This window comes from Aquarana catesbeiana, linkage group LG04 (assembly GCF_042186555.1).
Source record: "Aquarana catesbeiana isolate 2022-GZ linkage group LG04, ASM4218655v1, whole genome shotgun sequence".
Classification (NCBI taxonomy): domain Eukaryota; kingdom Metazoa; phylum Chordata; class Amphibia; order Anura; family Ranidae; genus Aquarana; species Aquarana catesbeiana.
The window spans coordinates 411626858-411644323 of NC_133327.1; the positions used below are offsets into that span (position 1 = coordinate 411626858).

Consider the following 17466-nt stretch of genomic DNA (forward strand, 5'->3'; position numbering starts at 1 on the left):
TTAGGCTGTGATCCACTGAAATATTGTAAATAAAAAACTTGTTTGGACACATACTCCTGTTCAAGACCCATGGGTGCCTCTACTATGTTTTATCTATTGATGCTATTTTGCAGCAGTGAACTGGGGCAGATACTCCCTGACAACGAGAAGCACTTTCCAATGGATTTTATATAAAAGAGTCATTTGGATATGATTATTTTTTTTATGTCAACAATTATTTAGAGAGGGGTTGGAGGCAGAGGGGTTGGTATTTCTCTGGAGATGGGCTTTGAGTAGGTTGGACCATCTTTCAAGTTAAGGGTGTCATCATGGAAGATTCCTGGAAAAATAATTCTTTGTAAATCTTTTTTTATATATTTCATTGTATTTCTGGCAATATAAACCACTGAGGTACACTAAATTATGCACCATGTTTTGATAAAAAGTAAAACATTTTGACTATTGCTTTCAAAATATCTAGATCTGAACTTGTCTGTTATTAATTATTTCTTTGTGTGAGATCATTTTAAAGCGGAATTCCAGGAATTCAGCCACTTTTTAAGATCTGCTGGATTACTGTGGATTAAGTCCAGCAAGGTGCATGCTACTTCCTGAACTTATCTCTTTTATTTACAACTGACAGTTTTACTGAGCATTGGGAGCACAGCTTTCACTACACTCCTGGCACTCTTTCAGCAGAGATTCTGCTTTGCTCTGCTTGTTCCTCCCCTCCACTGTAATTCACAGAAGGCTTTGTATTTTGTGAATGGGTCTACATAATAAAAAGCACTCTGTGATTGGGCAAGAGAAGGGGAGAGGTGGGTAGAACAGCTGCATGCAGCTCATGGTGCTATGCTTGCGATGCACAGTGAAAATGTAAATTGTAAATGAAAGAGAAGTCCATGAGGTGCCATGCACCTCATTGGACGTAACCCATAGTACTCATACTTTTAACAATGGCAGAATTCCTGGAGCTCTGCTTTAAAATTAGCTTTAGTGACCATATTATGCTTGTGGGCTAATCTAATGAGGTAATGATGAGAGCAATGACACACTGTTACCTATAGCAACCAATCAGATTTTAGGTTTGACTTGTTTGAAACAGTCATAACAAGCAAATACAATTGCACTTTTTCTTATGAGTTTAAATGGATCACCAGTCAAGTGTTTTATTTTAGTGTTGGATACAGTGGGAACAGATTAGAACTCTTGACAGGTTTTTATTGCTATCAGCATCCCTCCTGGAATAAAAAAAAAAAAAACCTGGTAAATGTTCCAATCCTCCCCCACTCTAACCAAAATTTTAAAATTAACTTTTGCCCGGAGTCCTTTCTTAAAAGCCTCTCATGAAAAATATTCCTGACATATTGATAGTTTGGAAAACGTTTACTTTATGATCCTTGATTATGGCTGGATATTGCTTTTTGATTCAGATTAATTGACAAGTGTGTGTCATTCTTGGCACTGTTTGATTTAGACCACACTTTTACACTCTGTATTTAGAAGAACCAGACAGGTCAGGACACAACCACAGTCCAATGAGCAGTGCCGTAAGTAAAACATCTCATTACTTTGTTTGCCTCTGTATTTTGTCATGGTGTAAATCTGAATAAAAGGCAGTGCTAATTATAAGCTGAGTGTAAATAGATTTATTCAAGTAAACTCATCATGGACCTGGGTTCTTCAGACTAAGTTTATGATGAAAAAAAATCACATTATGTCATGCATAATCAAATCATAGGGTTGAATTTAGCAAACCATGCACTTCAAAATCAGATTCAGAGGCTGGGTGCAGCAATTTAAATATCTTGACTTATCTTTTCAACATTAACATTGACAATCCCCCTCCCATCTCCTTGGCTCTCTATCACTGTGCTGGGGGGCCTTGTCAAAAACTGCGTGTGTTTTTATTTCTTTTTGACACATTTTTGGTGAATGGGTAGGGTATGTACTATGCGTGCACGCAGACCACCACAACTACAGCCCAGGGTTGTTGGGAAGAGGCCCCCTCCTGCCCCAAAAGCACCCCCTATGTTGAGGGCATGTGGCTTGGTATGGTACGGGGGGGGCTTGTTCGTCCCCCTTTCCTGATCTGCCAGGGTGCATGCTTGGATAAGGGTCTGGTATGTATTTTGGGGTGGATCCCACGCTGTTTTTTTTTTTACACTTTGGCATGGAGTTCATGTCATATATATATAGATATATATATATATATATATCTATATATAGATATATATAGATATATATAGATATATAGATATATATATATAATAATGTGTATATATATGTCAGTTTTGCTGCAGCAGGTTCAATACACAGTACAGATGTGTCACTTTACAGACTAAGGGGACCCCCCGGGGCACTGTATTTAAAGGAGTTTTTATCGCTGCACTTTAAGCATCATTAAAATCACTGCTCCTTTAAAAAGCATCTTTTTTAAAAGTTTTCTTTTTTTTTTAATTGGTACATGTCCCCCAGGACAGTACCCAGGCCCCCATACCCTTTTTATAGCCAATAACTTGCACATAAGCCTTCAAAATGGAGACTTTTAATTTTACAAGTTCGGGTCGCATAGACTTTTTATAGAGTTCAGGCTTCAGGTCCGAAGATAATCTGGGGTCTTTTTAACCCCAGATCTCATATTTAAGAGGTCCTGTTTTTCTATTACAAGGGATGTTTACATTCCTTGTAATAGGAATAAAAGTGACCTTAATTTTTTTTTTTTTTTTTTTAAAAGACCGTGTCAAAATAAAAAAATAAGTAAAATAAATAAGAAAAAATAAAAATAAAAAAATTAAAGTGCCCCGTCCTGATGAGTTTGCACGCAGAAGCGAACGCATACGTGAGTAGCGCTCCATATGAAAACGGTGTTCAAATGACACATGTGAGGAATCGCCATGATCGTTAGAGCGAGAGCAATAATTCTAGACCTAGACCTCCATAACTCAAAACTGTTAACCTGTAGACCTTTTTAAACATTGCCTATGGAGATTTGTAAGGGTAAAAAGTGGGCAAAATTTTGAAATGTGACATGTTTGGTATCAATTTACTCTGCGTAACATTATCCTTTTACAATATTAAAAAAAAAAATTGGGCTAACTTTACTGTTTTATTTTTTAATTAAAAAAAAAAAAAATTCGAAAAAAGTGCGCTTGTAAGACCGCTGCGCAAATACGGTGTGACAAAGTATTACAACAACCTCCATTCTCTAGGGTGTTATAAAAAATATATATATATAATGTTTGGGGGTTCTAAGTAATTTTCTAGCAAAAAAAAAAAAATTTTAACTTGTAAACATAGTCTGAAAAATAGGCCCGGTCCTTAAGCGGTTAATAACCCAGGTGTGTGACAACTTTTATTTAGATAATACTACTCTTTTTGTAAAAACTCTTATATTCGAGCAGGAGGTCTGCCCTTACATTTAAAATAGTTCAGCAGTGTTTTAAATGTTACACAACGAATCCCCTATCGACACTAAGGACAGAACTACACCAAAAAAGAAATAACTATTGTATTTATACACCCCAATGAAAATAGAAAAAAAGAAGTATATTTCTAGCAATACACCCCTAAACAACACTATATATTATAAACTAGATAATAAATCAACTCAAAAATCCTCTAAAGAGATTATATCAGTGATGATAAGCAAAGTAACTCAGTTCTTAATATCTTCTTAGGTGAATTAAACAATGGTGCCAAACTATGTCGCAAAATACACCAAATATAGCATGAAAACAAAAATAACAGTTGAGAAGTCCATCATACCAAAGTGAACAAATGTTGTGTGCCGATGTCCTCCAATGTCTTCCACATGTGAAATAGCAGCTTCATACAAATGTTGTGAGTACCTTCACCTCAAATTGAAAACCTGCACACCAGCTCCCTATGCGTTTCTTTTACAAGATCGGCATATTACGTTTGAATCACAAATGGATACTCTATAATCAGGTCCATCCTAATCCTTGTGCTTGAGCTTTCAAACTGACAGGACCCAAAAGATGTAACAGTAGCAAGCAGAGGAAATATAGTGTAAACTTGCATGGGGTAATAAGGTAATAACATCTTTATAAGGCATTATTAAAAAATCAAATTGCACTTAAAAACATAAAAGCACCGGCCAGAAATGGTCGGTTCGGCAGTTACCAGCCAACTTTTGGCACGTGTGTACAGGTCCTCAACCGACAGAAGCTGGACTCACGACCAGCTTCTGTCAAATGTGCATGCTGGAAAATTAGTAGCCGATCAGCGCTCGTATGAAATGGCTGAGAGCACTGACCGATGTGTTCTGGTGAGAACATAAGAACATAATAGCTCAGAGGGGAGATTGCTGTACTAACATCACACAGTTAGTACAGCAACCTCCTAAAAAATGTTTCCGTTCACCCCACACGGTATAGTACAATAATCGCAATATCTAACAAGAAATACACTACTGCTAGAACACTCTGAAGAAATGTATTGGAACATTTTAATTAGACTTCAATATGACAAGTTAGCCATTTTTCTTTTTTTCAGAAGGCAATACTTTAGTATGCATAAATATACAGTTAATTGATGATGTTCATTATAGTAACATGCAGTGGTCTGCACAGGTAATAAAAGCTCTTATGGACGTGGACCGTATAGTTGGGATGTTAATGGATGGACTTAAACAAATGCAGCTGGATAAATGTGTAAATCTTCTGCTTCTTTCAGACCATGGTAAGATTGATTGATGACTCTTTTCCATATGAATGTACATGCTTACTGTATGTTACCCATGTCTTATTTAATAAAACCTGCAAAAAACACAAATATATTTGAAATGGGTCTATAAGAAACTAAACCTTGCTAAAACTAATTTGGGCCTACTACTTACAGAGGGTTCACCTGGTCAGGTGGTTTGCAGTTATCTGCAGTGTAATCAGTTTTTTGCTGGAGCTTAGTCCTCAACTGTGCCTTTTTATGCTGGGCTTTGTTGCTTAATTTCAACATCATACTGCTAAATTCCTATGTATGTTGCTGTTTGTGTTTCACCTATTGTTGCTGATTCTTTTTCTCTCCCTAAAACTTCTGGGCCCTTCTACATGGCAGAAACCCTACTTTCTTTCCAATGCCTGTACCACCACTATAATGATATAATATATCAGCTATATAATTATATTAATTGTAATAAATATAAGTCGCAAGCTGTGGACACTAAGAATCACAACCAAGCTTACTCCCCCTTAGCGCTCCTTGGTGCATGTCTTCATTGGCTTAAAGTGATACTAAAGTCTCATTTTTATTGTTAAAATTAACAAACGTTATACTTACCTGCCCTGTGTAATGGTTTTGCACAGAGCAGCCCAGATCCTCCTCTTCTTGGGTCCCTCTTTGGCGCTCCTGGCCCCTCCCTCCTATTATGTGCCCTCATAGCAAGCAGCTTGCTATGGGGGCACTTGAGCTGAGCCGCAGGTCCCTGTGTCCATCCAGACATGGAGCAGCGGCCAAGCTTTGCCCCCTCTCTCTCTTCATTGGCTCACTGACTTTGATTGACAGCAGCAGGAGCCAATGGCGCTTCGCTGCTGTCTCAGCCAATGAGGGAGGAGAGTCCTGGGCAGCCGAGTCTCTAGTGCACAACGCTGGATTGAGATGGGCTCAGGTAAGTAAGTAAGGGGGGCTAGGGGGGTGGCTGCTGCACACAGAGAATGCATTAAGATAAAAAAACTTTCTGCCTTTACAATCACTTTAACCACTTCACCTCTTCCACCTGTTCAACCCCTATAGACCAGATCAATTTTTACATTTCTGCTATGGACCTGTTTATTCTGCAATATCTGTCATTGCTAAAGGTAACAAGGTAATGCATACAGTTTATTGTTTTATAAGGATAAACAAGGCTTTCTTTTCATGATATTGTCTTGCAACAATTACTTTTTTTTGCAATCCTTTGACAATAAAATACAAAAAACGAAACAAAACACACTTTTTTTTTCGAGCAGTGTAATGCCACGTGCACACGGTCGACTTTTCCACGGAAAATGTTGGATGTGAGCTTGTTGTCTGAAAGTCCGACCATGTATATGCTCCATCGGACAATTGTTGTCGGACTTTCCGCCAACAAATGTTGGCTAGCAGGTTCTCAAATTTTCTGCGAACAAAACTTTGTTGTCGGACTTTCCGATTGTGTGTACACAAGTCCGTCGCACAAAAGTTCACGCATGCTTGGAATCAAGTACGAGCCGGAAGCGCTCGGTCTTGTAAAACTAGCGTTCATAATGGAGATATCACATGGCTATTGAACTTCCTTTTTATCGGCTCGTCGTACGCCTTGTATGTCACCACGTTCCCATGTTCGTAATTTTTGGCCAACATTTGTGTGACCGTGTGTATGCAAGACAAGTTGGAGCCAACAACCTTCAAACAAAAATCCATGGTTTTGTTGTCGGAAAGTCCGATCGTGTGTACGAGGCATTAGTTTCAAAATAAATAGTGTTACTGCAGACAAAGTGTGCATTTTATTCTGTAGTGTGTACTGTTTAAAATGACACTACAATTATGATTCTGGTACAAAGCAAAACAAAGTTATTTACAAATAAATTACAGAGTTTTTTTGCACTTTTTAAAAAGGGAAATATGTAAATATATGATAAATGTGTAAAACTGATACCAGACAAAACAAAAAACATTTATATATTAACCACTTGCCTACCAGGCATTTACACCCCCTTCCTGCCCAGGCCATTTTTTACTAATGTGCGCTGATGAGGCGGCACTGATGGGCACTGTTAGGCTGAACTGGTGGGCATTGATGAGGTGGCACTTATGGGCACTGATTAGGTGGCACCGATGAGGAGGCACTAATATGCCGCACTTATGGGCACTGATAGGTGGCACTGATAGGTGGCACTGGTGGGCGCTGTTAGGTGGCACTGGTGGGCACTGTTAGGTGGCACTGGTAGGCACTAATAGGCGGCACTGGTGGGCACTGATAGGCGGCACTGCTGGGCATTGATGGGTGGCACTGATGGGCATTGATTGACAGCAGTGATGGGCATTGATGTGCAGAACTGATAGGTGGCACTGATTGCCAGCACGGACTGGCATCGCTAATAGGCAGTGATTGGGCACTTGTGGGCAGTGGTGGGCACTGTTTTTTGCCACAGGTGGGCACTGATAGCTGGCATTGGTGGGCAATTGTGGGCACTGCTTTGTGACACTTTTTTGCACTATTGTAATCAGGGCACTGATGATCAGTGCCCTGATTACATTCCTACATGTCTCCCTTTGAGGAGATGCCGCTGATCGGCTCTCCTCTCCTCACACTCAGTGAGAGGCGAGGAGAGCCGATTACCGGCACTTCCTTGTTTATATGTGACTGGCTGTGATTGGACACAGCCCATCACATGGTTAAAGAGCCGCAGACGTGGCTCTTTACAGAGATCAGGGTCCAGCCATGTCCTAGCAACACGGTGCGGCCGCGATCGCCACGCTGCGCACCCCCACGGGCTCCTCCTCTGACCACTCTGTCCATCGGACACAGCATATTACTGTTACCAGTATCCAGTAACTGGGTATCATGTGATCGCTATGATTGATCATAGTGATCACATGATAATAATGTATACAACCTGTAATGAATGGCTTTCCATTCATGAATAGCTTGCTTACTGCTGTGATCTAGCTGAAGTATGCTCAGTGGAGTTGGGATTTGGCTGTGTACAGATTTCATCTGTTTACCAGTGTTGCATCTCAGTTTGGCAAGGCTGAGGTCTGAGGCTGATACCAAAGATGTCCCAACCGCCTACCATAGATGTACTGTGGCAGGTTGGCTCTATTGCACAAAACTACGTACCTGTATGTTGTTTTTCCATAGAGTTGTATTGATGTTGGATTTTTATCCATCAAGGGATCGATGAAAAACGGACAAATGGTCTCCATGTGTGAAAGGGGCCAAAAAGTAATTTTTTTTTGTTTTATTTCATGTTCTGGTTAACTATGTTTGGTGGAATCGATTTCAGGTATGGAGGAATCACGTTGTGAAAATATAGCATATCTGGGATCATACCTAAATACCTCTGAAGACTATATTGTGCTATATGGGCCAGCAGCACGCTTGAGACCAACTCGACTACCAGATGAGTATTTCTCTTGTATGTACTTATCATACTACCTGCTGTTATCAGGGCTGTTTTATTTGTTTTAATGAATAGTATAATTAGTGGCTTAAGCAAATAAACGTGTTGTTAGCTGTACAATGGACGTAATGAGGGCTAAATATCCTATCATCAAGCTGCTTCCTATGGTGGCACTTGTGCAGGCAGCGGGGCATGGCCAATGGCTCCCACTGCTATTGATCTGCCTGTGAGGAGGGACAGAGCTGGGAGAGTCGCTGCTCTCATGCACAGTGCTGGATTGCGATGGGGCTCGGGTAATGATGCATTGAGGTAAAAAAATACCTAAGGCTTTAAAACCACTAACTGAAATCTACGTATAAATTGTCTTGATTTTATTTTAAGCGAATATTAAAGTGTATGTATAGCCAAAACCCTTTTTTCATTGGAAAAGAAAGGATTTAATGCTCCAGGTGGTCCCGCGTTCACACCATCCTTGCATGAGAGATAGAGGGTGCTGGCTCGGCATACATAGTCAATGAAGAAAGAATATTGGACAGCTCCACTCCAATGCAACACCTTTATTGATGGAAAATGTGATCCATACACCAATAGAGGTACATACAGATATGATTAAGTACCAATAAGGGTGTGAAAAGCGTCAGATATTTGTACCTGTACCTGTACCTCTGTTGGTGTATGGATCACATTTTACGTCAAAGGTGTTGCATTGGAGTACAGCTGTCTAATCTTCTTTTTTTTTTTTCATTACCTTAGTTTTCTATAGAGTGTTTCTTGCTGTCTGTGTAGCTTTACAGAGATTTCCCTTCCTGTCTTGGAGAAGCAACAGGAAGTTCGAGGGAATCTAAGAGGAGAGATTTAACTTACTTTTTGCTCTGGTGAGTTTTGTCTTTTCCTTGACTTTCTGTTTCAGTGACAATGATCATCAGTAGAAATGGGGGAGGGGGGGACTCCCCAGTAGGTATACAGACAGCAATAGAACCATCAGCGGCTCTAACCCTTCCCTACTCTATCAAAAAAAAGTTTTGCCTATACATACATTTTAATCGTTTATTTGCTGTGTTGGTAAAGATAACATTCTGTTCCATATATTTGACTTTGTATCAATAATTCAGGTATGTAATTCTCCAGTATGGCTTTTCCAGTTGACTATGCGGATATCGCCAAGAATCTTACAGTAAGTAGACTGGTTTTTGCACCACATGAAAATAATATGCATGTTAAATTTTTGGAGCTGTAATTCTTGTCTTATTTATTTTTTGATACAGCATATGTATGCTTTAAGAATATATGTATGTGCTTCTTCATCAATACTTCTAGGCTTACATACAGTGGATATAAAAAGTCTACACACCCCTGGTAAAATGTCAGGTTTCTGTAATGTAAAAAAATGAGACAAAGATGAATAATTTCAGAACTTTTCCACCTTTAATGTGACCTATAAACTCAGTTGAACAAACTGAAATCTTTTAGGTGGAGGGAAGTAAAAATAAAAACATTAAATAATATGGTTGCATAAGTGTGCACACCCTTAAACTAATACTTTGTTGAAGCACCTTTAGTTTTTTTTACAGAACTCAGTCTTTCTGGGTATGAGTCTATCAGCATGGCACATCTTGACTTGGCAATATTTACCCACTCTTCTTTGCAAAAACACTCCAAATCTGTCAGATTACGAGGGCATCTCCTGTGCAGAGCCCTCTTCAGATCACCCCACAGATTTTCAAATCAGATTCAGGTCTGGGCTCTGGCTGGGCCATTCCAAAACTTTAATCTTCTTCTGGTGAAGCCATTCCTTTGTTGATTTTTATGTATGCTTTGAGTCGTGGTCATGTTGAAAGATGAAGTTCCTCTTCATGTTCAGCTTTCTAGCAGAAGCCTGAAGGTTTTGTGCCAATATTGACTGGTATTTGGAACTGTTCATAATTCCCTCTACCTTGACTAAGGCCCCTGTTCCAGCTGAAGAAAAACAGCCCCAAAGCATGATGATGCCACCACCATGCTTCACTGTAGGTATGGTGTTCTTTTGGTGATGTGCAGTATTGTTTTTGGGCTAAACATATCTTTTGGATTTATGGCCTAAAAGTTCAACCTTGGTTTCGTCAGACCATAACACATTTTCCCACATGCTTTTGGGAGACTTCAGATGTGTTTTTGCAAAATTTAGCCGGGCTAGGATGTTTTTTTTCAGAAAGGGCTTCGATCTTGCCACTCTACCCCATAGCCCAGACATATGAAGAATATGGGAGATTGGTGTCACATGTACTACACAGCCAGTATTTGCCAGATATTCCTGCAGCTCCTTTAATGTTGCTGTAGGACGTTTGGTAGCCTCCCTTTCTTCTCGTCTTTTCATACATTTTGGAGGGACATCTATTTCTTGGTAATGTCACAGTTGTGTCATATTTTCTCCACTTGATGATGACTGTCTTCACTGTGTTCCATTATATATCTAATGCCTTGGAAATTATTTTGTACCCTTCTCCTGACTGATACCTTTTAACAATGAGATCCCTCTGATGCTTTGTAAGCTCTCTGCTTACCATGACTTTTGCTGTAGGATGTGACTAAGAAAATATCAGGAAAGATCTACTAGACCAGCTGAACTTTATTTGGGGTTAATCAGAGGCACTTTAAATGATGGCAGGTGTGTACTGACTCCTATTTAACATGTGTTTGAATGTGATTGCTTAACTCTGACCACAGCTACATCCCCAGTTATAAGAGTGTGCACACTTATGCAACCACATTTTTTTTGTTTTTTATTTTGACTCACCCCCCCCCAAAAAAAAAAAAGATTTCAGTTTGTTTTTCTATTGAGTTGTACAGTTTATAGGTCACATTAAAGGTGGAAAAAGTTCTAAAATGATTTATCTTTGTCTCTCTTTTTTTTTTTTTTCTACATCACAGAAACCTGACATTTTAACAGGGGTGTGTAGACTTTATATACTACCTTTTAAAAGTTATAAATTCCATCTTAGCCTGTGATTTTTAAGATGCAATGTATTTTTTGCCCAGGAAACAGTGACACTCTTACGGGGTTCTGTGTAACAACAATCATGGGGTCATACATTTCTATTCTTTATATATGGACACCGATTCCATCAACAGAATTAATGTATCTGCTGTATATAAAATTAGATGTGTACAGTCAAACTGGAGGGGCCTGTTTATTAAAAATTGCTAAAAATATTCTTTTTCATTTTGCTGCACTTTGCCCAGTTTCACGGCACACCTGCTTTTTCTTCCAAGCTCAAATTGTTTGATATGGAAGCTGTGATGTTAAAGTGAAATTCAAACACAGATGAAGAATAGAAAAATAGATAAAAAATTGGTGAAATGTAGTAAAAAAAAGTAGTCGAAAAAAATGTTATCACTGGGATCCCCCATGAAGAATCTAAGTTTATGCCAGATTAAGTATGTGCTCTGTTTTAAATGCCAATATATGCAATGAAATACTGTACTTCGTAGACCCAGTCTGTGTGGACAGTATGGACACTTGCAGATTTGGCAAAATACACAGGCAGCTTGCTCTATAGTCTTCCAAAACAATTGTGGTTGGTGGTCAGCTTTCATTTTCTTAAAGAACAGCATTACTTTCAAGGAGGGGGGATGAACTTATTCGGCTGTGTGTGGAATTTGAGTTTGAAAAATTTGGCTTTGTAAATGGGCTTTTTTTCAGCAAAGCAATTAAGATGACCCTGCTAAACATATGAAAAAGAGTCTGAAGCTCCATGTGTTGGCTTAAATTAGATAAATATGAAATAGTCATGATCAGTATTATATATTTACCGGACTAATCTGCTGAGCACTGCCAGCTGTGATGGGAACAAGGTAACAATGTTGCTCAGAAGGAAAATCTGAAAGGTGGGGAATATACTTTAGCATGTATTTATACTGGAAATTATGTTAAAGAGTTTTAAGGCCCGTACACACGCTTTGATTTTCGGACATCAATTGTGTTACAACAGCCGATTGTCCACAAATCTTACCGTTGGCATGGTCCTTTCGACAGCCGATTTCACTTTTTCATCAGACAAAAGCTGGATGTGCAGACTATAAAATTTTTGTTTGATGTGAACTCAACATCTGATTTTCGTTTCATCATAATGGTTTTCATACAAAACAAATTGTAAGAGCAAGACGCATGCTTAGAAACGAAAGAATACATATAAAACTATTCAACACGTTAAGTCACTTCTGACGTATTCTGTCAAAGAAAATTCTCGTATTGTTAGTAACCTCTTCACTTTTGACATGAGACTAGCATGCCACAAAAATAAGACCTTCTGTCGTCCGCAAATCCAAGCGTGTGTACGAGGCTTTAGAATGACTTGTGTGACTATAAGGGTATCTTATCGAAACAATCCCTACTAGAAAAACATCAGCTCCCCAATTTTGGAAATCTACTATTGTTTTCAGATTGTACATTTTTTGACTACATTACAGCACAGATCTGATTTAATTTCTTCCACATCAATGGAATATTTATGTAGGACTTTCGATAAGCATACAGGTCACATTTCAAAAATGTATAACATGTTGACTTCTCATTCTAAAAAGTTGTTTTATATGGAAAAATGAGAACAAGACATAGGTGAAACATTTGAAGTTGATGAATGGTTTCAAATGGCACATCATGCTTAGAAATCGTACACTTCATTGATCAAAGCAAACTGGTCTTTCTGAGGTGGTACATGGTACCAGTGAGAGTAGCTTTGTGTGCCCCGGGGATTTTCCCCTTATGTTTTCAGGGATGTGGTATGGAAGGCACGGTGTTCCACACATGGTGTACATGTCCAATGGTTTTGGATCTGCATTCATAACTTTATTTACTCACTGACCCAGGTGAACCTTATTAAATCACCACAGCAAGCATTACTGGGACGGCCAGTTGAGGGGGCGCCGGGACACACGTGGAAGCTTATAGCATTTATTTTCACATAATGGGAAAGACACATATGTGAGTGAGATGGGGCTGCACACCCCGACTAAAATTTTAATAGGAATATTTCCCCAAGGTGTTTTTTTAGCAGCAAAATGTTGTAGTCAATCAATATGTAAAAAAGTTTTTTTAAGAGAATCAATTTAATTCACATGTTACACATTAAAAAATGAGCTTTGGTCCTGAGGCAAATTACATATACCAGAATACAGCAATGCAAACATATAGATACATAACATTACATTACAGTGATTGCTATGTCAAAAAACTCTGACGCGTTTTGTCATATTCAGTCACGGTCTTCTTCTGGGGGATAGTTTGCTCGCTGAATGAACGCCCAGTTGAGGGGGCGCTGGGACACACGAGGAAGCTCATAGCATTTATTTTCACAGAAGCTAGGATTGCAGTAACCAGGTCCCTTTCGACCTGGTAAAAACTAAGTTGTCATGGATAATGGTTAATGAACGCCTTTCAGCGGTTTTACTTGACATCAGGCCTTCTTTGACGTTTGGGAACCTTGGATTAATTATCTGTTGGATGTCTTATGAGTTACTACTAGTCAGCCATGTTTTGAATGGTTAAGGTGCACTCTTTACTTTACTCTACCCTTCCTCGCCTCTTTTTTGTTTCTATCTGGCCCTTTCCTTTGCTTTATAGATACATAAAGCAATCTGTCAGTGAGCTATACAATATGAAGCATTATGCCATGTATAAAATGTTGTGGAGGGTGAGGCAGGGGCTTGGTTGTTGCTCTGGCCCTTTATTATTTCTTCTTATCCCCACCAATTTTTTGGCCTAGGGCAGGGATCCTCAAACTACGGCCCTCCAGCTGTTGCGGAACTACACATCCCATGAGGCATTGTAAAACTCTGACATTCACAGACATGGCTAGGCATGATGGGAATTGTAGTTCTTGAACAACTGGAGGGCCATAGTTTGAAGACCCTTGGCCTAGGGGTATACATATGATCACTACATGTTTATGTTATCCCACTATTTCCCTCTCTCTCTTAACATTAAGCCCAAAAGAGGGGCGGGGAAACTTGAATATACCTACTTCTATTTTTTTTTTGTTTCCTTTTTTGTTTATTTTGATGTTTCTCACAGAGCTTAGTTAAATACAATGCATGCTTGCTGGAATATATATATCTCTATTTTACTTTTTCTGATTCCTTGTACCTTGATGTATATCTATAGCATAATGGTTTATTTTTTCTATATGAGTAATGGAATTTTGTACTTTTGCTTGAATTTTTCAAGAATAGTTATTGGAAAAGAAAAAGTTTTATAATATGAATTGCCACGCACCATAGTTTACCCCAATCAGTAAAAGATTCATAAACTGTTTGATCAGTGTAATATGTATTTTTGCATTATACAGTATGTCACAGGACACAGGCGAGTTCATTCTTAGACCATTGGGTTATGCTTCACCAGTGATTGGACACTAGCAAATAGCAAAGCTTGACCCTGCATAATTCCCCCTCTTCTTCCCAGCATTGCCTCAGTTTTTTGCTAGTGTCCATAGATGATGAACCTGTCTCTCTCAGCTGATAGTTTTTTCCTTTGGCACACTAAATCTTTTAACAACTGCATCCAGATGCTGAGCCTTGGTGCAGAGGAGCAGCTCCAGTTATCCAGATTTGGTTCCTGCACATTTCTATTTCCGTAATGGACTGTACCCGAACCCCAGGGAGAAGAATAGAGATGGTTTGTACTGTGAGCCTAGTCCCTGAATACCCTGCAGGGCAAGCCTGACCATTGAAAGGTGAGAACTGAGCAATTTGATGGCTCTGTTATGTTCCACATAAGTTGCCCCTAAGATCCAGTGTTGTGTTCCCACCCTTGGGCTATTCTACGCTTGGGAGCTGTGGGAATGCTCAGCTAGAGCCACCAGAGGGTTCCATAATTTTGCAATGTACTAGGCTCCCTGAGCCTCTGCTGTTTGTGATCAGTTAATGGGTACCTTGGGCGCTGGGCTGTGCAAGTGCAGCTGGGATGGCACTCTGTGCATGTGTGTGCACCATCTTGGATCCTGCCCCTTCATGGATTCATGTGATCTCAGTTTTGTCTTATACCCTCAGAGGTCACCATTTGAACCTATTCAGGACATTTCTCTTCCCCTCTCCTTTCTTGTAAGTATGCCTTTCTTGTGGCTATCACTTTGATTAGGAGAGTGTCTGAATTTGCAATATTTTTCTGTAAGGGACCATGCTCCATAAAGACAAGACTGCTATGAGATCTTCTACCCAGGGTGGTCTGGCCATTTCATTTAAATTAGGACATAGTGTTACCTTCCTTTTATCATAAGGATATCGCACTCTACTGCCTGTAGTTAGAGTTGTGCGTATCTATCTTGCAGCCATGACCTCTATCTATCAATCTGATGCTCTATTTGTGTTATCTAAGGGTTCCTAGAAGGTAGGCTGTCTCTTGATCCACAATTGCTAGATGGATTCAGCAGAACATTACTCAGGCATAGGACCTGGGGGAAAGATCCCCCTCCTTTCCTGTGAAGGCTTACTTTACCAGTAGTTGCAGTTCTTTGTGGGCTTTTCAATATCATGCCTTGGTTTCCCAGGTCTGTCTGGCATTCTGCACACATATTTATCAGATTTTATCAGGAGGATAGTGAGTAAGGATGAGCCGAACACCCTCCGGTTCGGTTCACACGAGAACACCCGAACAGGTAAATAATTCGGACAAACACCGTTAAAGTCTATGGGACACGAACATGAAAAATCAAAAGTGCTAATTTTAAAGACTTATATGCAAGTTATTGTCATAAAAAGTGTTTGGGGACCCGGGTCCTGCTCCAGGGGACATGTATTAATGCAAAAAAAAGTTTTAAAAATTTCAGTTTTTTCGGGAGCAGTGATTTTAATAATGCTTAAAGTGAAACAATAAAAATTAAATATTCCTTTAAATATTGTGCCTGGGGGGTGTCTATAGTATGCCTGTAAAGTGGCGCAGTTTTCCCATGTTTAGAACAGTACCACAGCAAAATTACATTTCTAAAGGAAAAAAGTCATTTAAAACTGATTGCGGCTGTAATGAATTGTTGGGCAATAAGGATAAAACTCATTGAAAAAAAATGGCATGGGTCCCCCCCGTCCATTACCAGGCCCTTTGGGTCTATTATGAATATTAAGGGGAACCCCGAACCAAAAATGAAAAAAAAATTGCGTGGGGGGTCTCCCCAAAATCCACACCAGGCCCTTCAGGTCTGGTATGGATTTTAAGGGGAACCCTGCTCCAAAATAAAAAGAAAATGCCCCCCCAAATCCATACCAGACCCTTATCCAAGCACGCAACCTGGCAGGCCACAGGAGAAAAGGGGGGATAAGAGCGCCCCCCTCCTGAACCGTACCAAGCCAAATGCCCTCAACATGGGGAGGGTGCTTTGGAGTAGCACCCCAAAGCACCTTGTCTCCATGTTGATGGGGACAAGGGCCTCATCCCCACAACCCTTGCCCGGTGGTTGTGGGGGTATGCGGGCTTATCGGGTGACCCCGCCTTCCTCTGATGTCATGAGGCATCAGAGGGGGGCGCGGTCACCCGTTTATGTCACCGGGTGGCCCCGCCTTCAGCTATATAAGAGCTGTCACCAAGAAGAAGCGTCACTCGGCGGGAGCCTCCCATAGAGGTGGAGCTGTTTCGTTTTTTTTTCTTTTTTCGGCTCAGCGGCGTGATAGAAGATGAATGGACATTGCGGGTCAATGTCATTATCTTTTAATAAAGGACTTGTCCCTAAGTGTCTCCTGTCTTTTTTACTATTTTTGACACTTTCTTTTGTGAAATGGTTGGGGTACAATGTACCCCTTACCAATTCACATGGGGGGCGGGATCTGGTGGTCCCCTTGTTAAAGAGGGCTTCCAGATTCCTATAAGCCACCCGCCCGCATACCCCCCCAACCGCTAGGCAAGGGTTGTGGGGATGAGGCCCTTGTCCCCATCAACATGGGGACAAGGTGCTTTGGGGGGCTACTCCAAAGCACCCTCCCCGTGTTGAGGGCATGTGGCCTGGTACGGTTCAGGAGGGATTGGGGGGGGACCATTTTTTTTTTTTAATTTTGGCGTAGGGTTTCCATTATAATCCATACCAGACCTGAAGGGCCTGGTATAGATTTTGGGTGGACCCCCACGCAAATTTTATTACATTTTTGGTTCGGGGTTCCCCTTAATATTCATACCAGACCCAAAGGGCCTGGTAATGGTCTGGGGGGGAACCCATGCCATTTTTTTCAATGAGTTTTATCCTTATTGCCGAGACCCGACAATACATTACAGCCGCGATCAGTTTTAAATTACTTTTTTCCTTTAGAAATGTCATTTTGCTGTGGTACTGTTCTAAACACGGGAACACTGCGCCACTTTACAGGCATACTATAGACACCCCCCCAAGCACAATATTTAAAGAAATTGACATTTTTTAAAACTTTT

At 40.1% G+C, this 17466-nt stretch overlaps 1 protein-coding gene across 1 annotated transcript in view; it reads left to right on the plus strand.

Annotated features, from left to right (window-relative positions):
• Positions 1-17466, plus strand: part of ENPP1 (ectonucleotide pyrophosphatase/phosphodiesterase 1) — a 141341-nt gene that overhangs the window by 78985 nt on the left and 44890 nt on the right. The window contains exons 11-14 of the mRNA XM_073627290.1: positions 1457-1529; positions 4575-4683; positions 7965-8096; positions 9224-9255. Coding sequence (XP_073483391.1) covers positions 1457-1529; positions 4575-4683; positions 7965-8096; positions 9224-9255 — 346 coding nt within the window. The remainder of the gene's footprint in view (positions 1-1456; positions 1530-4574; positions 4684-7964; positions 8097-9223; positions 9256-17466) is intronic.